This window comes from Chelonia mydas, chromosome 24, assembly GCF_015237465.2.
Source record: "Chelonia mydas isolate rCheMyd1 chromosome 24, rCheMyd1.pri.v2, whole genome shotgun sequence".
NCBI lineage: Eukaryota > Metazoa > Chordata > Testudines > Cheloniidae > Chelonia > Chelonia mydas.
The window spans coordinates 12,336,011-12,358,968 of record NC_051264.2 but is presented as its reverse complement, the minus strand read 5'-3'; the positions used below and the strand labels follow the sequence as shown (position 1 = coordinate 12,358,968).

Genomic DNA, 22,958 nt, shown 5'->3' with positions numbered 1-22,958 from the left:
TGCTCAGCTGGTTCGCCGCCGCTCAGCTGGTTCGCGAAGCTCTGGCTATTTTTAAAAAGGAGTGTGGGAATGGCTAGGAGGGCTGCATTCTCTGCCTTTCTGAACTGGGCTGCCCCCTAGCCTGGAAGCTGCCTATATCTCAGCAAAGGAAGCTGTTGTTAGCTGAGTGGATTCTTCTCCATTGGGCTGCAGTCACCCTTGCCTATTTGTCCATCACCATATGTTCGAGGCTTAAAAACACTTCAATGGGCAATTCTACCCTGTTCCTGCCCCCACAGTATGAGACGGCACCTTGCCATAGCTGGATGAGCTCCATATCCACTATCTGCTTGAAGATTTTTAGGGCATAGACCCATGGGGCATCAGCCTGCCATGAGATGCCAAGGATTCTTGAAGTGTCCTGGGTCGTGACTGAGGGTGACTTCTGGGAGTATGTTCCTTGCAGCGCATGGAGCCTGGAGAAGAGGGATGGGGCACTGGTGTAAGTTTTGGGGGGGCATACGAGTGGAATTGAAGCTCTGCTCCCCCGATCTCCCTTCTCCCTTCCTGTTTTCTGTAGCCTCCTTACCTTTTCCCCTGTCCCCTCCATGTTGGATCACATGTCCCTGCACTGTCTTGGAGCAGTGGTGTCTGCTGTCTGTGCACATGGCATCTGGAGCCTGCTGTGCTAGGTGTGCCCTGTCCAAAGAGGTGCTGCAGGGGAAGGGAAGTGGGGGCCTAGGAAGGTAGATGGGGCTTTGTCAGTGTCCTGGAGTCTGTATTTCAGGGGATGCTACCTGTGTCTTTGTGCCAATGTTGTCAGTTGGTGGGAGCTTCTTCTGACTGAGACTATTGTTTGGCCTGGCCACCAGAGCTTGTGGGGGTCTTCCTTGCACCCCACCCAGGTTGCTGATTTCTGCGAATTCCATTCTTAGACCTTGTCTGCACTGGCAGCAGCATGTAGGATATGGGTAGCTACATGCCACAGTGAAAAGCAGGCTGAATCCACACTCATAGTATCATAGAATATCAGGGTTGGAAGGGACCTCAGGAGGTCATCTAGTCCAACCCCCTGCTCCAGCAGGACCAATCCCCAACTAAATCAACCCAGCCAGGGCTTTGTCAAGCCTGACGTTAAAAACCTCAAAGGATGAAGATCCCATCACCTCCCTAGGTAACCCATTCCAGTGCTTCACCACCCTCCTAGTGAAATAGTGTTTCCTAATATCCAACCTAGACCCGCCCCCCTGCAACTTGAGACCATTTGCTTCTTGTCACTCCAGTGTGTAGCTACATGCAGCAGTGACAGGCCCCAGCAGGAAGGAGGCAATGGGGAAAGGCTCCAGCGGTGGGCAGGCAGTGGACACTATGCTGTTAAAAATAGCAGCCAGTGTAGACCTTGGAGAACAGTTTAGAACTTTGTTACATTAGGCTCTGTGGGGAAATGATCAAAGGAAGGATTTGGAATAGAAAACTAGTTGAAAATAGCATGAGAATAAGCTAGACAATTCAGCTTTGTCCTCTGCACTGAACAGATACAGGTTTGGGGAGGACCAGAGGGAAAACTGATGTCAATTTAAGGTATTTAAACTTCATTTATAAATATAAAATTGAACAAAACCTGAAAGCCACTAAGAGGCCTTCTGAATCTAAGCACGCTGTGCAAGCCCTCCCTCACTTCCCAGCACAGAGGAGAGTCCTGCCCTTTGTGCCTGTTAGTTTTACTTTCATCTTCCTGTATACTTGCAGGAGAGAGGCAAAAGGGCTCGACAGTACCAGTCTGCAGGGAAGGAGGACCACATGCCCCAGGGGCAGATGCGTGGGACCATATTATAGAAGGAGAATTAAGGAATGACTTGGTTATTTTAGCAGTTTGTGATCTTTAACGCGATGGAATGAAAACTGGAAGGTGAGATTTCTGTCTGAAGTTGCAACTGAACGCACAATCTGCACTTCCCTCTGTGCAATGATGATGTACTTCAGCTGAGGTTTTGGAAGGAGAATCCCAGGGGTATTTCAAACAGAAACATGTTTTAAGGAAAGGAGCATTTAGTGGAGGTGTCTAACAGTGAAGAAAGTGAGACACTAAGAGGTTTTGTTATTCATGTTCCCTGCAGTTTTTTTCTTTCGTTTTCTCATTAGTTCTGCATTTTAAACCTTATTTTCCTCTGAATTTCCCTTTCCTTTTCTTGGCACTTTGCTTTGGGAAAATCTGTTTTTTCTGTTTAACTTGTAAAAAGTGTTTAATCAGTAATTGAATTTCTGCGGGTATGTTTTGCATGTCTGTCTGTGTTCTGTGTTCACGTGTGTGTTTGACATGAATGCTGCTGCTGTGATTTGCCAGAGAGGAGACTGGTTTGTTGAAGCCGAGCAGGTCCATGAGACCAAGGGCAGATCAGATCAGATCTTCTAGGGCCAGGGAGCAAAGTGGGTTTAAGGGACTGACTTAGATTCTCTTTAGTAGAGCTGGCCAGAAAACAGAATTTCTGTCCTGTGGAAAATGGGAAGGTTTTGGAAGTATTTCATCCCAATTCAGGACAAAGAATAGAACCTCACATTTTTTGTGGGAGAGAAATTAAAAAAAAATCTGTTTTGGGAGAATGAAAATGTTTTTTTTGTCTTGCTGGCAAAGTGACAGACTGACCATATCTTGCAATATCCTGAACTAACTTTATGGAATTCACATAAACTCTATTGACTTAAGTTAAACCTTTTTGAATTAGGGTTAATACCTTCAGGTACATTGTGGATGTGTTGTTGTGGCATTGTATGTACCTTCTCTGGGGAACCTTCTCCATTATCAGCTTTTGAAGCCTGCCCTTCTCCAGAGAGAGAGAGACGCATATACTGGTTCAAACTGTATTCTCCAGAGACCAACAGACAAAGAAAAGACTTTTGAATGAAGAGACAGAGCTTAAAATGACTCTGGGCTTTCTTCCTGATCCAGCAAATGGACAGGACACCTGGTCCACGGAGGGTCCCAATCCTTAGCGTAGGCTCGGGAGAACTTGGCCTATTGAGGCCTCATAAGACAGACAGGGAAGAATGACAGCTTGTTCTGAGCTGAAGCTCTGATGAACTTGTAGCCACAAGGAAGCCCCCGTGACTGTACAGGGAGCTGCTCCCCGATGCCAAACCCCCATGCATCTGGACCCCCCCATACCCAACACTCCTGCCGAGCCTCACTCCCCCACACCCAGAACACCCCCACTTAGCCCTCTGCACCCAAACCCTGCACCTGGACCACCATAACGAGCCCCCTGCACCCAGACCCTCCTGCTTAGCCCCAATCACAATCAACTGGACCACCCTGCAGACTCCCATTCCCCCTGCACCTGCAACCCCCTCAAGAAGCCCCTTTGTATCCAGATTCCACCCACACCCAGACCCACCACCAGGCCACCCATACCTAGATTGCCCCACACAGAATCCTCTCACCCCACACCTGGATCCCCCCATATTAAGTCCCTCAACACTTGGATCCTGTTAGGTTGAGCCTGTTAGGTTGAGCCATACCTGTATCGGGGTCAGGGCTACACGTGCATGCAAGACTCTGTCCCTCTTGCTCGCAATATTGGTATGCCTGGCACAGAGGGGCAGAGCCCCTGGGTGTTTCTGTGGCAGGTCCGCCCTTGTGCTGTGTCAGGGTTGGGTGCAGCCTCACTGCTTAGTCCATGTCCCAGGGAATGGGGGCTAGTAGTAATACCTCAATAGTATTCATCACCAGCATTTTTTGACAGGTTTCCATGCCCCGTTTGGGGCTTTTGTCCCACCTTCCCACCCCGTTTCTGTTGGCGCCGAAGTTTGGCGCCATCGGCCATTTTGAAAATTTTTTTGTGCGCATTTGAATGGGGGAAGTGTTGTGCTTGGATACATGGAGAGCAGTTTAAAGTTTGGGTAAGGTTTATTGAAAAAAGGGGATTGTGTAAGGAGAGCTGTTGTTAAAGGGCAGGTTATTAAAGAAAAGAGAGATGATGGGATGCTAGAGAAGAATAGAAAATGTGATAGATTGAGAGATGTTTGGGTAAGGTTTATTGAAAAAAGGGGAGCTGATGGTAAAGAAGAGAGTGTTTGTGTAACTGAACACATGCAGAGCGAAACATTTTACCCCTTTGACTGTGAATCGGGGAAGTGTTTGTGCTTGGATACATTGAGATCAAAAAGGTTATTGGCTGTGATTGAGTAAGGAGAGCTGTTTGTGTTACTGAACACATGCAGAGCAAAACATCCTACCCCATCACTGCCGGTAGTGAAATGATAGCTGGTTTGGGCAGAGCTCCTGGGAGCTAGCCCCTCCTTTTGGTGGGCCATTCAGAGGTTGTTTTACAGCTAGGTCACAGAATGTGCTTGTGGAACCAATCCTGTAGTCCCAAGATTTAGAGAAGATCTTTACATTACATTAAAAGCTATAAAAACAGGATTAAAAAGGAAATTTAGTAAGCACACGATAAAAAAGCATTAAACAATATTAAAAACTTGTTGAGTAAGCACATGGCCAAAAACTGGCTAAAAAAGCAATAAAACCCAGGTTTAAAAAGGAAATTTAGTAAGCACATGATCAAAAAGTGAATAAAAAGCATTAAATAAAAGCACATGGCCAAAAACTAGTTAAAAAAACATTAAAAGCTAGGTTTAAAAAGAAAAATTAGGAAGCACCTGATAAAAAAGTGAATAAAAAAGCGTTAATTAATATTAAAAACTAAGGCAAAACCTGTTTAGTAAGCATTTGATAAAAAATGGGAATAAAAAACCATTTAGTATCAGGGTAGGTTAAAAAAAAAGAAATGTTAAAAAAACAGGGCAAGAAAAGGAAATTTAGTAAGCAGATAATCAAAAAGTGAATAAAAAAGCATTAAACAATATTTAAACCTGTTGAGTAAGCACACGTCCCAAAGCTGGCTAAAAAAGCATTAAAAACAGGTTTAAAAAGAAAATTTAGGAAGCACGTGATAAAAAAAGTGAATAAAAAAGCACTCAGTATCAGGGAAGATTAAAAGAAAGAACAAAAAAAAGATAGAGAGCACATGGCTGAATCAAAGAGAAAAAGAGAAGATCTTTACCTTACATTAAAAGCTATAAAAACAGGATTAAAAAAGAAATTTACTAAGCACATTATAAAAAAGCATTAAACAATATTAAAAACCTGTTGAGTAAGCACAGGGACAAATGCTGGCTAAAAACCATTAAAAGCTATAAAAAGGAAATTTAGGGAGCACATGATAAAAAAGTGAATAGAAAAGCATTCAGTATCAGGGTAGATTAAAAGAAAGAACAAAGGAAAGATAGAGAGCACATGGTTAATCAAAAAGAGAGAGAGAGATTTTTTACCTTGCCTGTCTTTCTGTAAAATGAGGCAGCTGCACAGTTTAGAAATTTTCAGATTTGTTATTCCCGCCTTTGGATTGGGCCAATCAGAGGTTGTTTTACAACAGCATTATAGAGCTTATTTTTCTGAACCAATTTTATAGGCCCAAGGGTGCCCCCCCCTTAACTGCTTTATGCTTATCTAAAGAAACAGACCCCCCAGCATTTTACCCACCATGTAGTTTTTTAGAAGGGGGTTTTCATAAAAGTTAAAACCATAAGCTTTTAGTAACAAACAATTTTAAAAGTTTTTTTCTAAGTTTTAGGCTAGTATTGGTTATTTTTTTAGAAAGCCCAATATAAAACAACAGGCTTTTGCAGCTGATAGCTGTGATTAGAAAGAAGAAGTTTGCTTTTTTACCTGCTTCAAAAAAACAAACACAAGTTAGTTACATTAAGTTTTGTAATGGAATAAAGCTTTGCTTTATATTGACTTGAAAAGACACAGCCCTTTATTTACAGGGCTGTGTCAATAAAATAGAGCAGGCAGAATTACCCCAGGTTTCTAGTAACAGGCAGTTTATATTTCCCTTATTTTGTTAACCCCTGGATCAGAGAGAAGAAGTTTGTTTCTTTTGTCACTTTTTAACAAAGGGAAGTGAAAGTCTTGTAAAGGAATAAACCCTTGAAAAGATACACTCCTTTATTTAGTCCCAGAGGCATAAGTGTTTTAATAAAAGGTAAGCCTGCAGAAACAGTTCAGGAATTAAAAACACAAAAAGGTTTTAGACTAACATGGTCAGTAAGAACAACGTGAAAAAAGAAGCCATTGTGATCAGAAATAAGAAAGCCCAAGGCCTGCTTTTAAAACAAAATAATACCAAAGACTTGTACTAAAAAGAACAGTAACTTTAACTGTAAATAAGCTTACTATATAAAATAAAAACTTTTTAAGCATTAAAGCTAAAGCATGTAGCCCAGGATTCCTGCCCCCCCTTTTTTTAGAGGCCACTTGCTCTGCTCTTATCTGAACAAACTGGACCCTGTAACAAAAGGTGACCAGCACACACTATAAACAATTTAAAAATGTGTTTATTTGTAAAGTAATGCCTAAAATCCCCTCTTTTCTAACTTATTAAATAAACACTTTAAAAGAAAAACCCACCTAAAGACACAACCCTTTACTTACAGGGGTGTTTCAATAAAAAAGCATCCTAGGGCCTAAACCCTGACTAAGAAAAAGTTTTTCCCCAATGTTTTAGTGAGAACAACTTGAAACAGCCTTCTGAAGGTAGTGGATTAGAAAAGAAGAAGACCCCTTTGAAAAACAAGGCTATCTGAAGACACAATTTTTCATTTAACCCCCTTGGCATAGGTGTTTCAACAAGTGAGTCTGCAGAAACAATCCAGGGTTAAAAACACAGAAAACCTCTTTATAAAAGTAATGTATAGTGATAAAAATGTTTTCCCACTCTGTTTTAGACGAGCACTGGTCACTTTTTTAGTAAGCACAGTTTGAAACAGCATGCTTTTGCAGCTGTTAGCAAAAACAGCCTCTGTAAACCGGTGGATCAGAGATAAGACGGCTGCTTCTTCGCCTGCTTTTTAACAAATACAAGTGAAAGTTCTATTAAGTTTTGTAAAGGAATAAACACTTTAAAAGACAAACCTATATGAAGACAGAGTCCTTTATTTAACATTTTTACATGTTTTGTTTCAATTAAAAAAAAAAGAGATGCAGAAAGCACCCCAGAGTGAAAGCCATTGAACCTTCGTAACAGTGAGTTTCTATTCCCCTTATTCTGTAACCCAGTGGATTAGAGAGAAGTTTATTTTCCTCCCCCCTTTTTAACATATCCATGCAAAAGTTATATTAAGCTTTTATTTTCTTAGGACTTTTAGATTTAAGTATGAATTTTTCTGTTGCATTATTAGAATGTCTTGGTTTTTAAATGTTTGCAACCATGTGCTGAGACACAGAGACAAGCTCCTGTGTTTGTTTTGCGTCCATAGATTTTATTAAACTAATACAGCACAGGCTGAAGCTGTATTAGTTTCTCTACATTTTAAAAACAGATAAGCCTAATTAGGCTAGCCAGTGGTCCATGCACTATAGTCTGCCTTAGCAAGGCTCTGGGGTCATTCCTTCAGTTTGCTTGGTTTTTTACTCAGACTTTTTTACTAACTTTTTAAACGCTGTTAAAGTTTTAACAAATGGTGAGACTGCATTGAAAGATACTTTGTGAAAGTTATAACAAGTATTTTATTCCATTTACTGATTGTAAAAGACAAAAACAGTCGCTTTGTGACTGCATGAAGCTTAGAGATAGCTTATCTGAAGATGACCCGCCCTTTTTTCCCCCTTCTTCTTTTTTATTGTTTTTTAAAACCTAACCCGAGGACAAACAAATTTTAAAAAAAGCCACAGAGATCAGCCCATGGGGGTAAGAAAGCTGTCCTGAGTTTTAGGGGGCATGTTGATAACTCTTTTAGTGAAACGGTTTTGTAGGCAGCCATTTTGTGTTAGTTGTTATGCTTTAGCATGGGCAAGCGTTTGTCATTTGGAAGCACTTTTCCACTTTATGAGGTATTATCTTCTTCCTGCAGTGGGACAGTCAGGGTTTGGACATTTCAATTTTCCTGAGGAAAACCCGTTTTTTCCCCAACAAAATTGAGTTTTTCCTCCAGAAAATTTTGATTTTGTGAAAAGACCATTTTCCTTTGGAAAATCATTCTGACCAACAGTTCCCAGCTAGCTCTGATCTGTATGGGCTGCCTGTCCAGCTAGCCAGTCTCCTATAGCGTGTCTGAGAAAGGGTTGGGAAGATGGCAGGCAGGATGGTATGGGCTGGGGAACAGGATTCCTTCTCTCTCCCTCTATGAAGGTGTTGGGGGGGCCGGCTAGGTGGTCACCCTCAGAGGTGATATGAGGGGGAATGCCCAATCTCCCCCCACAAGAAACTCCAAGGGTGAGTTCTTAGAGGTGGGAGGTGTTAATGGTGAGGGGATATGAGGAAAATGGGGGATGGATCATAGAGACAGGTGGGTGTTTGACATGATGACTGGATGTTTGTGCTGGGAGAATAGGCCTCATTTGCTATGAGGCAAGAGGGGCCGTTGCCCCCCCCGACCTTGGTTTGGCCCCCCTACTTTTCCTGAGTCTATATGCTTTATGCCCTCACCCAACTTCTCAAAGATATAATATAATCACATGTACTGTTCTGTATGCTGACACACCTTTGTCCCCTCCAGAACTGTTCTGAAATGACATCGCTGTAGCATTTCCCTGTGCCGAGGGGAGAACGTAGGTACTCCACCTCCATGAGAGGCAGTAGCTATGTTGACAGGAGAACTTAGCTCCCTTGGCACAAGCGCTGTCTACACAGGGAGTTAGGTCGGTATAATGATGTCTCTCAGGGGGGTGGATGTTCTACCAATGTCAGTTTATAGTTGAGACCTGGTGTTAGGGAAAAAAACCTGGTCATGCTTTCTTTGAGCCCCATAAACAAGCAAAAAAGGGCATGAGTCCAATTTTTATAATCCTTTTAAGATTGTTTTTGAATATCATATAACTGCTTAGAAGTATATGAATGGTACAGATTGAAAAGGATTGTGCAGCCTGGTACAAGAGGGGATGGAGAACTGAGGGATTACACCAAGCAAAGGAACATTTAAGCTTAATTTCCTGAGAAGTCTATTCAATTGTGAGTAATTTTCTAGTGGAAGTGCTGGGAGCCCATCACAATTTAGTCTGGAGAGAGCACAGTGAGGGACAAGTCTGCTTTGGATCTCCAGCTTCTGAGATTTTTTAGAAGAGGTTTTAATTATATGAAGGCAGGAGGTATTAAAAATCTGTGCCCACCGCATCCCACTCATGACGTGAGCTGGAGATCCTCTCCCCCGCTGTCTGGCTGGTTAATCCCTCAGCCCTCAATAAGGTCTCCTTGTCCAATCTCACTGTATTCTTCAGCAATATGGATGAATACCTCAAGGAGCTGTCTGCACTTCGCAGGGGGCCAGGACACAGGACTGTAGTAAATAGGTACATAAGAGATAACTGGCAATAGTTCTTTGTTCAGGGCAGTAATCAGCAGTCTAATGTATTTCCTGTTGCCACATGAACTTGGCTGAGTTCCCAGCTCTACAGTTTAAAAAGGCCTAGTACACCCTAGTAGGGCCCCACCCCCTGAAACATGGAGTTGATTTTGTCCAAAGGTGCGTAGAGCGGAGATAACAGATCTCAGAAGGGGTGAATTTTACTAGCAGCATTGAAAGAATATAATCTGGCCCCTTCTTACTCCACATCACTACCCTGTGCAGTCTTTACACTGCATCCTCTACTCACTTCCTCAGCTCAAATTAGTGCAGTCCCATGACTTCTCTCTTAACACTCCTTTCCCCCTGCCCTCCAAACTTGCTTACAATCCAACTTACAACTTACAATCCAAACTTGCTAGGACTTCCCTTTCATCCCTCTTCACTTGTGCACAACTTTCCCTAACTATCCCTACACCTGGCTTGATTCTGACCTTGCACCATCCACAACACCCTATGGCCCACCCCGCTTCCTGAGCCTGCAGTGTCCTCGTTAACCCTAAAATACCAAGGTGTCACTCCTCCATGTCCTGATCCTTTTCTGATCTTGCTGCCTCATCTTGCCCCATGGGGTTGATCTCCATGCCTCCTGACCCACTTGCACCTGCTGGCCCTATACTGACCTTGCTTATCTCTAGGCCTTGCCCCAGGTTTGATTCTATACATAGACTTTTGTTACCTCCCTAAACTCCTCAGTACATCACAGAGGATTACAAGGGTGTGTGTCTCGTGAGCAATGATGGAGAGAAAGTAAAAGTCCCTTCTCTATTGATTATGTTGTTCATGCGCACCACTGTGCTTTGTTGGACGAACATCAGGGGTAGGTGTGTGTGTGTGTTTTGGGGGAGGGGGGATGTTTACATCATTGACTTGTACAATATGAAAAATGCCAGACATTGGAGAGAAGGCTTCCAGTGTTGCTGTATCTGTGTTGGCCCCAGGGTACTAGAGAAACAAGGTGGGTGAGGTCACATCATTGATTGAACCAACGTTTTTTTTCTTTCGTTCTTGACCATGGTGTTATAACCTGTTCATACATGTACATGCGCCCTATGCACGCCATACGTGTACACGCGCCCTATGCACGCCATACGTGTACATGCGCCCTATACACGCCATACATGTACACGCGCCCTATGCATGCCGTACGTGTACACGCGCCCTATGCACATCGTACGTGTACACGCGCCCTATGCACGCCATACGTGTACATGCACCCTATGCACGCCATACGTGTATACGTGCCCTATGCATGTCATACGTGTATACATGCCCTATACATGTCATACATGTGCACGCGCCCTATGCACTCCATACGTGTACATGCACCCTATGCACGCTATATGTGTACACGCGCCGTATACACGCCATACGTGTACACGTGCCCTATGCACGCCATACGTGTACACACGCCCTATGCACGCCATACGTGTACATGCGCCCTATACACGCCATATGTGTACACGCGTCCTATGCATGCCGTACGTGTACACGCGCCCTATGCACATCGTACGTGTACACGCGCCCTATGCACGCCGTACGTGTACACGCGCCCTATGCACATCGTACGTGTACACGTGCCCTATGCACGCCATACGTGTACATGCACCCTATGCACGCCATACGTGTATACGTGCCCTATGCACGTCATACGTGTATACATGCCCTATACATGTCATACGTGTACACGTGCCCTATGCACGCCATACATGTACACGTGCCCTATGCATGTCATACATGTATACGTGCCCTGTACGCCCTTTACTGAATCACTTCTGTTTGTGACTGAGTCACCCACTGGAAGCAGGAGGATACTGATATGTGATAGAAATTCCCATGGATCTCAGGTAAAAGTCTGTGTTTTGGGAAAGTTTTATAGCTGCAAGCGTACACAGCAGACGACTGCAGGATATATGTCTGTAGCTATTCACTGTAAGATTCTACTCAAGGTTCTAGTTTTTTTAGGAAAAGACATAGAACCAAGGCTATGACCTCTTGAATCTATTACAATCCTATCTTTTTTTGCTCAAGAAGTGGTGTTAACTGACATCCTTACAGGATAGTACCTTGGATAATTATATTTTTTCTACCTAAAATTCCTCTTGTAATAACAATTATTGTTTTTCACTTTTCCTCCCTGAAATTTTTTGTGAAGTTGGAATTCTACAAGAAGGACATGGCCATGGATGCAGACAGAGAACTCTTGGAAAAGATCAGTCTGAACGAATCTGCCTCTAAGATGGGGGAGGAAAAAGAAAAAGGTCAGTAATTCGAAAGGGACTGTAATCTCCAGAGCCTTTTCCTACTGACATGCCACAGACCAGTGACTAGGAAAGGGACACAGTTTGAGATGAAGCTAATAGGACAAGAGTCCTTGTGGATAGTCATTGTGGATAGTTCTCTGAAAACATTCACTCAATGTGCAGCGGCAGTCAAAAAAGCAAATAGAATGTTGGGAATCATTAAGAAAGGGATAGATAGTAAGACAGAAAATATCATATTGCCTCTATATAAATCCATCGTACACCCACATCTCAAAACTACGTGCAGATGTGGTCTCCCCATCTCAAAACAGATATATTGGAATTGGAAAAGGTTCAGAAAAGGGCAAAAAAAAAAAGATATTGGGTATGGAACGGTTTCTGTATGAGGAGAGATTAATAAGACTGGTTTCAGAGTAACAGCCGTAACAGCAGGACCAAGTCCCAGTTAAATCATCCCAGCCAGGGCTGTGTCAAGCCTGACCTTAAAAACCTCTAAGGAAGGAGATTCTACCACCTCCCTAGGTAACGCATTCCAGCGTTTCACCACCCTCTTAGTGAAAAAGTTTTTCCTAATATCCAATCTAAACCTCCCCCATTGCAACTTGAGACCATTACTCCTCGTTCTGTCATCTGCTACCATTGAGAACAGTCTAGAGCCATCCTCTTTGGAACCCCCTTTCAGGTAGTTGAAAGCAGCTATCAAATCCCCCCTCATTCTTCTCTTCCGCAGACTAAACAATCCCAGCTCCCTCAGCCTCTCCTCATACGTCATGTGCTCTAGACCCCTAATCATTTTTGTTGCCCTTCGCTGGACTCTCTCCAATTTATCCACATCCTTCTTGTAGTGTGGGGCCCAAAACTGGACACAGTACTCCAGATGAGGCCTCACCAGTGTTGAATAGAGGGGAACGATCACGTCCCTCGATCTGCTCGCTATGCCCCTACTTATACATCCCAAAATGCCATTGGCCTTCTTGGCAACAAGGGCACACTGCTGACTCATATCCAGCTTCTCGTCCACTGTCACCCCTAGGTCCTTTTCCGCAGAACTGCTGCCTAGCCATTCGGTCCCTAGTCTGTAGCGGTGCATTGGATTCTTCCATCCTAAGTGCAGGACCCTGCACTTATCCTTATTAAACCTCATCAGATTTCTTTTGGCCCAATCCTCCAATTTGTCTAGGTCCTTCTGTATCCTATCCCTCCCCTCCAGCGTATCTACCACTCCTCCCAGTTTAGTATCATCCGCAAATTTGCTGAGAGTGCAATCCACACCATCCTCCAGATCATTTATAAAGATATTGAACAAAACCGGCCCCAGGACCGACCCCTGGGGCACTCCACTTGACACCGGCTGCCAACTAGACATGGAGCCATTGATCACTACCCGTTGAGCCCGACAATCTAGCCAGCTTTCTACCCACCGTATAGTGCATTCATCCAGCCCATACTTCCTTAACTTGCTGACAAGAATACTGTGGGAGACCGTGTCAAAAGCTTTGCTAAAGTCAAGAAACAATACATCCACTGCTTTCCCTTCATTCACAGAACCAGTAATCTCATCATAAAAGGCGATTAGATTAGTCAGGCATGACCTTCCCTTGGTGAATCCATGCTGACTGTTCCTGATCACTTTCCTCTCATGTAAGTGCTTCAGGATTGATTCTTTGAGGACCTGCTCCATGATTTTTCCAGGGACTGAGGTGAGGCTGACTGGCCTGTAGTTCCCAGGATCCTCCTTCTTCCCTTTTTTAAAGATTGGCACTACATTAGCCTTTTTCCAGTCATCCGGGACTTCCCCCGTTCGCCACGAGTTTTCAAAGATAATGGCCAAGGGCTCTGCAATCACATCCGCCAACTCCTTCAGCACTCTCGGATGCAACTCGTCCGGCCCCATGGACTTGTGCACGTCCAGCTTTTCTAAATAGTCCCTAACCACCTCTATCTCCACAGAGGGCTGGCCATCTCTTCCCCATTCTGTGATGCCCAGCGCAGCAGTCTGGGAGCTGACCTTGTTAGTGAAAACAGAGGCAAAAAAAGCATTGAGCACATTAGCTTTTTCCACATCCTCTGTCACTAGGTTGCCTCCCTCATTCAGTAAGGGGCCCACACTTTCCTTGGCTTTCTTCTTGTTGCCAACATACCTGAAGAAACCCTTCTTGTTCCTCTTGACATCTCTTGCTAGCTGCAGCTCCAGGTGCGATTTGGCCCTCCTGATATCTTTCCTACATGCCCGAGCAATATTTTTATACTCTTCCCTGGTCATATGTCCAACCTTCCACTTCTTGTAAGCTTCTTTTTTATGTTTAAGATCCGCTAGGATTTCACCATTAAGCCAAGCTGGTCGCCTGCCATATTTACTATTCTTTCGACTCATCGGGATGGTTTGTCCCTGTAACCTCAACAGGGATTCCTTGAAATACAGCCAGCTCTCCTGGACTCCCTTCCCCTTCATGTTAGTCCCCCAGGGGATCCTGGCCATCTGTTCCCTGAGGGAGTCGAAGTCTGCTTTCCTGAAGTCCAGGGTCCGTATCCTGCTGCTTACCTTTCTTCCCTGCGTCAGGATCCTGAACTCAACCAACTCATGGTCACTGCCTCCCAGATTCCCATCCACTTTTGCTTCCCCCACTAATTCTACCCGGTTTGTGAGCAGCAGGTCAAGAAAAGCGCCCCCCCTAGTTGGCTCCCCTAGCACTTGCACCAGGAATCATGACTGGTGCGGAGAAAGTAAATGAGGAAGTGCTATTTACTCCTTCCGATAACACAAGAACCAGGGGTCACCAAATGAAAATAACAGGCAGCAGGTTTAAAACAAACAAAAGGAAGTGTTTCTTCACACAACACACAGTCAACCTCTAGGACTCTTTGCCAGAAGATGTTGTGAAGTCCAAGACTATAACAGGGTTCAAAAAAGAACAAGATAAGTTCATGGAGGATGGGTCCATCAATGGCTCCCTGCTGTAATAGGCCCCTAGCCTCTGGCTGAGTTACTGAAATCCTCAAATCATGAGTTGAAGACTTCAAGTTACAGAGAATCCACCTTTTATTCCAGTTTAAACCTTCAAGTGACCCGTCACCCATGCTGCAGAGGAAGGCAGAAATCTATCAGGGTCTCTGCCAATTTCACCCGGGGGAAAATTCCTTCCTGGCTCTAAGTGTGGCGATCAGTTGGACCCTGAGAATGTTGGCAAGACCCTCCAGCCTAACACCTGGGAAAGAATTCTCTGTAGTAACTCAAAGCCCTCCCCATCGAGTGTTCCATCTCTGGCCACTGGGGATATTTGCTGCTAGGAGTCACAGATGGGCCACATGCCATTGTAGGCAGTCCCAGCACACCATCCGCTCCATAAGCTTATCAAGCACAGTCTTGAAGCCAATTAGGTTTTTTGCCTCCATTGCTCCCTTTGGAACTCTGTTCCAGAACTTCATTCATTTGATGTTTAGATATCTTCATCTAATTTCAGGCCTAAACTTGTTGATTGCCAGTTTATATCCCTTTGTTCTTGGTCAACATTGGCACTTAACTTAAATAACTCCTCTCCTTCCCTGATATTTATCCCTCTGATATAAAAATCAATCATATCTCCCTCAGCCTTCTTTTGGTTAGGCTAAACAAGACAAGCTCTTTGAGTCTTTCCTCGTAAGGTAGGTTTTCCATTCTTCTTATCATCTTAGTAGCCCATTATACACCTGTTCCAGTTTGAATTAATTTTTCTTAAACACGGGAGACCAGAATTGAACATGGTATTCCAGGTGAGGTCTCACAAATACCTTGAACAATGGTACTAAAACTTCCCTATCTTTACTGGAAGTGCCTCACCTAATGCATCGTAGGACTGCATTAGCCTTTTTCACAGCCTCATTAATGGCTCATAGTCATTCTATGATCAGTCAATACACCCAAGTCTTTCTCCTCCTCTATTGCTTCCAACTGATAAGTCCCCAGTGTAGAGAAATTTTTTTTGTAGTTAGTCTCTAACTGCATAGTCTCACACTTTGCACTGTTAAAATTCATCCCATTTCTATTACTCCAGTTTTCAATGTAGTCCAGATCTTCTTGTATGATATTCCAGTCTTCCTCCATATTGGCAATACCTTCCAACTTTGTTGCATCCAAAAATTTTATTAGTACACTCCCACTATTTGTGTCAAGGTCATTAATTAAAATATGACCAATCCCGGAGGAAGTCCCCTAGTAATCTCCCTCCAACCTGACAGTTCACCTTTCAGTATGACCTGTTGTAGCCTCCCCATTAGACAGTTCCTTATCCACTTTTCAGTTCTCATGTTAATCCCCATCCTCTCCAATTTATCTAATAATTTCCCATGTGGAACTGTATCAAATGCCTTATTGAAATCCAGGTAGATTAGATCGACTGCATTTCCTTTGTCTAAAAAAATCAGTTATCTTCTCAAAGGAAGAGATCAGGTTGGTCTGGAACAATTTACATTTTGTAAAACCATTTTGTATTTTATCCCAGTTACCGTTCTTAAGTATTTTCTCTTTCTGAATTTGTTCCAAGACCTTGCATAAAATTAAGGTCAAACTAACAGGCCTTTAGTTTCCTGGATCACTTTCCCTTTCTTAAAAGTAGGTACTATATTAGAAATGCTGTAGTCATGGAATCACTTTTTTCTCTTTCATAAAAATAGGGACTATATTAGCAATTCTCTACTCATAGGGTACGTCCCCCAAGTTTACAGATTCATTAAAAATCCTTTGCTGTTGAGCTTGCAATTTCATGTGCCAGTTCCTTTAATATTCTTGGATGCAAATTAGCCAGGACCCCCAATTTGCTCCAATTAAGCTGTTTGAGTTTGACTTTCACCTTGTGTGTGCTATTTCTATATCCTCATTTCCATTAGCCTCCCTGCCATTAATACTTAGCTCCCCATTACCCTTATTAAAAACAGAGGAAAAGTATCCATTTAGTTGTTGGGTCATGTCTAGATTATCTTTAATCTCCACCCCACCCTCAGTGTTTAGCGGTCCCTCTCCGTCGTTCCACGCTGTCTTTTCATTTATGTGGCAATAGAACATTTTACTGTGGGTTTAAATTTCCTTTGCATGGTCCATCTTGGTTTTTGACTGTTCTCACTTTTCCCCTACACTTTCTGACCTCCTATGCTAGGTGTGGAGCGAGTGGGGCCAAGTCTCCTCCCCTCTCTGCCCACTCCCCACGAACTGCTCGCTTGCATTAGGGGAAAGGCTCAAAGTAAACATGCCCAAGGATTCGAGGTAGCCTGTGCAGGGGCAGAAGGGGTTTCTTTCAGAGGAATTTGGGCACCCAACTCCCTAGGAGCCTTTGAAAATCCCAGTCTAAATTCCAACTACAGACTCTATATTACTGATGAGGAAGAGCATGCCTGAAAGAACCCAGCTTGATCTCAGGTCCCAGGTTGAGCTTACAGGGCAGGCAACTGGAAAAAAAAACAACACCTTTTTTCATCTGTACCAGGGCAAATTGAGCATCAATTAACTGAGACAATAAAGAGGGACGCGCACAGTGCCATTTTACAGGGATTTTTCTGACTCTCTCCACATTTCTAAATAAGTTTAATCAGTATTCTATACACATCATAGAGAATGTAACACTTTGCACATGTTGGAAAACTGATGCCTGACATTCAGGTGATAACAGGGCTAACAACAATCTATGGTTACAAGGGCAGTAGGAAGTCAGGCCAGAATTTAGTGCAATAAATCTGTTTGGGCATGATCAAAAGCACACTGAAGTCAGTGGGAACCTTTCCATTCACTTTAGTGGGGTCTGGATCAGGTCCTCTGTATAGCTTGTATTGCATTGTTCCTTATACATAAAATAGCAAGAAGACATGCAGATAGGGTGCCCTATATGTACAGTGATGTATCATTATACATGGATACGTGCTTAAGTCCTAAAGAGTTTGTTAAAATATCATTTTAATGTCTCAAATACCTATAATACTAAATAACAGGTTTTTACCTTTGTTCAGCGTGCTGGGTGTATTAAGTAAATCTTCAGAGTGTAAGGACCAATATAAAAAGAAATAGGTGCTTTCCCCTGTAAAGTGAATATTTCTTAAGGGTTGGAACTAGGGTCAATTTTTAAGCAGAGGAAAGGGGAGAAATCAATAGGGATCTTTCCAATGACTTTTTGGGGACAGGATTTCATGACAGTAGTGGGAAGAGAAATGAGGACATCACTGGGTGTGTAGTCCGCCAGCCTTCCATTAGATTTTGTGCAGTACATCACTCTATCTGGTGCTCATAGAGAAGGCGGCAATAGGAACCTTTTGGAAACGGAGATTTTCCATATAGGCTTGGATGATTAGTCTCATTTGTGAAAGGTTACCACCAAAGTAACCATCAACCCTACCAAAATACTGATAATTTCTATACTGGCAGATCTTCTGACCACAGTAGAAAATCCATCCCTGCATTGATTACTCTACTAAACAGAGAGCACCCAATCCCCCGCAAAAATGAATGGAAATGCAAAATTCCACTCATATGCTTTACATCTTTTTCATTTTTAGCCTTGGGAAACAGGAACCATGCTGCACCATTCCTGATCTCCAGCCTCCAGGAAGGGACCTCTGTACTGAATACTTACACAGCAGAGGAGGAGAAGAGCAAAATACTTCCAAAGAACAAGGGCCAGATCATTTTTGATGACCACACACACCTGAAATGGGTTGAGTGGGAAGGGTCAGTTCCAAGTGGGGCAGTTTCCATCTGGAATGAGGCGGCATCTCGCACAGACTATGTCTGTGCAGAGGCAGGATGTTCTGTTGGGTTTTTCAATGAAAGCAAAGGTCCATATTGTTACTATTCCAATGCTGATCAAGAACATCGCACCTCAAACTTCAGAATGTTGGTAAATGAGAATAACTTTGAAGTGCTAGAGTGGAAGAAAGAATCATATGGTTCTGTTCCACCAAAGTCAGTTCCAAGCTACCCAGGAGTTAACGTTTTTGTTGGTAGGAATGGTTATGGCTTAGGGAAAGTAGTCCCTAGGTTTGAAGCTTTCTTCTTACCTCATCATGGCAAAGAGAAGTGCTACAAAGAATACGAAGTTCTGACTGTTAACACACCCAAGAGACAGCAGAAGTTCAGTATTTAATAAATAAGGCAAAATTTTCTTACTGGCCAATTCCAATCTTAACTTTGTCCAAAATCCTTAACAATTTTCAAAAGATAAAGGAAACCATGACTAATCAGCAAAATTGGAACATTGGTCACCCAACTTGAAATGGAGTGATTTCCACTATCAGCACAAAAGTTCCCATTTTCAATGGGACATCAGTATGTTTTTCATTAGAGATACTTTTCCATTGTATTGGTACCAGTCGTACCAAGCTGCGAAAACATCCATCCACCTGTGAAATGAAAGTCCCCATCATTCACAAATGTGAGGTGGTCATGATGGGTACAGAGATGAGGACTTATCTCTGTACCTAAACAGCCACACTCATCCATACACTTATCAAACTGGAGAAACTCTTACCACCACCATTCGGGAAACATGCACCAACATCCACATCTCAGATGTGAACGCTGAGGTGAGACTGTGCCAGCCCATAAGAAATGCTGAACTGTGTCCAAGGGAGTCTGTCGTCCCAGTATCAGCAATATAGAAAATACTAGCTCTACCTCAGGCTCTCTCTTTCCCCAGATATTAATCTTTCCATGGAATTAGTAGAATAACTTTATTGTTTAACATTTTATTCAGGGTTATTTTCTTTAGATACTGAAGGTTGGGACCAAAACCAGAATACAACCCCCAAGGAACACCTCCGTATCCATTAGCCACTTTATTCTCTGTTCTCATGCCCCTGCTGCCATGTATAATCTGAACAGCCACAGGAGAGTAAAAAGATGATAAACGTTGTGCATCAGATTTATTTTCCTGTTGTTCAGATGGTTTTTAGCGTGCCCATCATTGTCGTATCTAAGTGCTGCATAGCTGAATTAATTCTGCATTGTGAGGTCCATGGTAAGGTTCTGGCATGGATCCACAGGGCAAGCTGGCCTCTTTTGTCACGGATCCACAGGATCATGGCTATGGCCCTGCTTTGGAACAGTCTCTAGGAGAATCATAGAATCATAGAATCATAGAATATCAGGGTTGGAAGGGACCTCAGGAGGTCATCTAGTCCAAACCCCTGCTCAAAGCAGGACCAATCCCCAATTAAATCATCACAGCCAGGGCTTTGTCAAGCCTGACCTTAAAAACTTCTAAGGAAGGAGATTCTACCACCTCCCTAGGTAACGCATTCCAGTGTTTCACCACCCTCCTAGTGAAAATTTTTTTCCTAATATCCAACCTAAACCTCCCCCACTGCAACTTGAGTCCATTACTCCTTGTCCTGTCCTCTTCTACCACTGAGAATAGTCTAGAACCATCCTCTCTGGAACCACCTCTCAGGTAGTTGAAAGCAGCTATCAAATCCTCCCTCATTCTTCTCTTCTGCAGACTAAACAATCCCAGTTCCCTCAGCCTCTCCTCATAAGTCATGTGTTCCAGACGCCTAATCATTTTTGTTGCCCTTCGCTGGACTCTCTCCAGTTTATCCACATCCTTCTTGTAGTGTGGGGCCCAAAACTGGACACAGTACTCCAGATGAGGCCTCACCAATGTCGAATAGAGGGGAACGATCACGTCCCTCGATCTGCTCGCTATGCCCCTACTTATACATCCCAAAATGTCATTGGCCTTCTTGGCAACAAGGGCACACTGCTGACTCATATCCAGCTTCTCGTCCACTGTCACCCCTAGGTCCTTTTCCGCAGAACTGCTGCCGAGCCATTCGGTCCCTAGTCTGTAGTGGTGCATTGGGTTCTTCCGTCCTAAGTGCAGGACCCTGCACTTATCCTTATTGAACCTCATCAGATTTCTTTTGGCCCAAACCTCCAATTTGTCTAGGTCCCTCTGTATCCTATCCCTGCCCTCCAGCATATCTACCACTCCTCCTAGTTTAGTATCAGCCGCAAAGGAGTATCCCCTTCAGTGTGTCAGACCCCCTCGGGGTCTCACTCTTCCACCAGGGTCAGCCACACAGCTTCACCACCTCCTTAGACTGGACCTCTGAGCCTTCAGCACCGCTGCTTCACACCCTGAGTTCTGTTCAGTGAGTAAAACTGAGACAGACAGCTGAGGGAGACTTGTCCCCTATTCAGGCACCTCATCCAGCATTTTCAGTGACACTAACACAGCATTGTCCGAACAGAAGGGTTTATTAGTCATCTGGAACACAGCATAGGAAGTCCTTGGGTTTGCACAGAGAAATTAAAGCATAGCCCAGAGCCCACCCAAGGAGTAATGAACCCCTGGGTTGAAGCTCTGTCTTTCTCTGTCTGACCTCCATGGCCAGACTCAGGTGAGAGCCCCTGACTGCCTCCAGCAGCCAGCTCTTATCATCCACCTCACACCTCTGCAGTCCTTTGTTCTCAAGCTGGGGAAAAGCTACTTGGCTTCCTGCAGAGAGGTGGGCAATCTATGGTCACTGGTTGCTGGGTTTCAATGTCCTAGTGATCGGATTTGTATTGTCTTCATGGATTCTCCACTGATATGGGGTTACCAGCCAGTCCCTTTCCAATGACCCATTTAGTCCCAGACAGCTAGGTGTCTTCAAACCTCCTGAGATCCCTTCCAACCCTGATATTCTATATTCTATTGAAGCAACCTAGCCTTTTGGCTACCTCTCAGACAGCCAGATCAAATATGAAAGTTCTACCAATCCCAAAGGTTTGGACACATCACCTCCCAGGTTAATGAATATTCTAGATCTTACCCAAATACAAACTTACAGCCATTCTTATTAACTAAGCTAGAATTTATTAAAAAAAAAAGAGAGAGTATTGGTTAAAAAGATCATTATCCGTACAGATATGACTGTAGTTCTGAGATCAGTTCCATAGCAGAGATGGTGAGCTTTGGAGTTATAAAGAATTCTTAGATTTAGTCCATAGGTTCAGTCCAAATACATTTGAAGACTTCAATCTTGCAGCTCAATGCTTCCCCGATAAAGCATAAGCGGATTTGAGATTAAAAGGATCAGGACCCAAGGGTCCTTTATACAGTTCCAGGCCTTCTCTTGACAGCACGGAGTCCTCAGCTGAACAATAGGCAGTAATCCCTACTTTGAAGTAGACCTATTTCCAAAACATCATTGGTAATTAGTTACACAGATTAACATCTTCCACTATTTGCAGGTGATGTTACTATATTTACAGTTCATTTAAATGTTAAGATCTCCTTTTGATCTCTGATTTAACAGAATACAGCATAGACAGGAACTGTTTAATTACATTGTCAACCTTTAACAATATATATTGTTGCAGAGCTCCAACCTTGTCCCCATGGGGCCCGCGCTTCTAGGCGGTTTATGCTAGCTTCAGAGGCTCACTGCAACCCTCCACTGCCTCCTGTGGACACTTACCATCTGCCTCAAGCTCCTGCCTCTGGGACTCTGCTGCTTCCTTGGCTTGCTGCGCTCTTTCACCACCTTTTGGGCCTGAAGCAGCAGTCAGCCCAAACTGACTCTTTGCAAGCACACGTGGGCGTGCATGCCCCCTCTCTCCCCGGACTGACCCCCTTCAGCAAGCCCCCAGCTTTGTCCCTTGCTACCTGCCCCATTTTGCCCCTTGCACCCTTTTGCCCCTTCCCTTTGCCCCAGCCCCTCCTTACTAGTTTTAGTTTGTTTGTCTGCCCCGCCCTTTTCCCTCTGCTGCTTTTGTTTGTTTGCCCTGCCCCGGCCTCTGAAGCTAGCTCCTTGGTTCCCTGTCCTACCTCCAGCCTGGTTGTTTTCCCCCACCCTGCGGTTCCCCTTGCCCTGATTAACCACTCCCCTCGCGTGCCCATGTCCTCTCCCATGTGCTTGTGCCCTTCCCCTGTTTGAGTTTGCCCCTATCTCACTGTACACCCCTAACGTTGTTATAACCACCCTCCCCTAGTGCAGCTAGAGGAGCCGGATTTCCATCCTGAGTTGGTGACTGCCCCCCACAAGCCCTTGATGGCCCCCCTTCCAACCCACCCCTTTTGGCGCCCTCCTCTCCTGCCTGCAGCCTAGCGGGGAGGAGTGGTCAACCTGCTTCACCTTTCCCCGCCTCTCTCTGGTGTTTTCCCCTCCCTTCCTGTTCATTATGGTGGGGGACACGGCGGGTGGGGCCCCTCCAACAGACCCAGCTGCCAGTCCCCCGCCTGCCCCTCCATCACCCAACCAAGCCTCTACCTCAACCGTCGCTGCCAAACCACCTGCCACCGCCCCTGCTGGGGAGCCGGCAGCAGCGGGCACCAGGGTGACCTCTGCTGCTGCCACATCCCTCGGCCCCTC

General features: G+C 44.2%; 1 protein-coding gene across 2 annotated transcripts; it reads left to right on the top strand.

Moving 5' to 3' along the window:
* The first annotated feature begins 1,696 nt into the window (after positions 1–1,696).
* LOC114021425 (natterin-3) lies at positions 1,697–21,929 on the top strand. 2 transcript variants are annotated; one of them, XM_037883363.2, is made up of 3 exons: positions 1,697–1,888; positions 11,534–11,639; positions 18,159–21,929. In XM_037883363.2, the coding sequence occupies exons 2-3, from the start codon at positions 11,555–11,557 to the stop codon at positions 18,743–18,745; spliced, it is 672 nt and encodes a 223-aa protein (XP_037739291.1). In that variant the 5' UTR covers positions 1,697–1,888; positions 11,534–11,554; the 3' UTR covers positions 18,746–21,929. The 2 variants fall into 2 exon arrangements, with proteins under 2 accessions (XP_037739291.1, XP_027686429.1); XM_027830628.3 differs by lacking the exon at positions 1,697–1,888 and adding an exon at positions 6,801–7,063 and having other exon boundaries at positions 18,159–19,522.
* Positions 21,930–22,958: the final 1,029 nt, after the last annotated feature.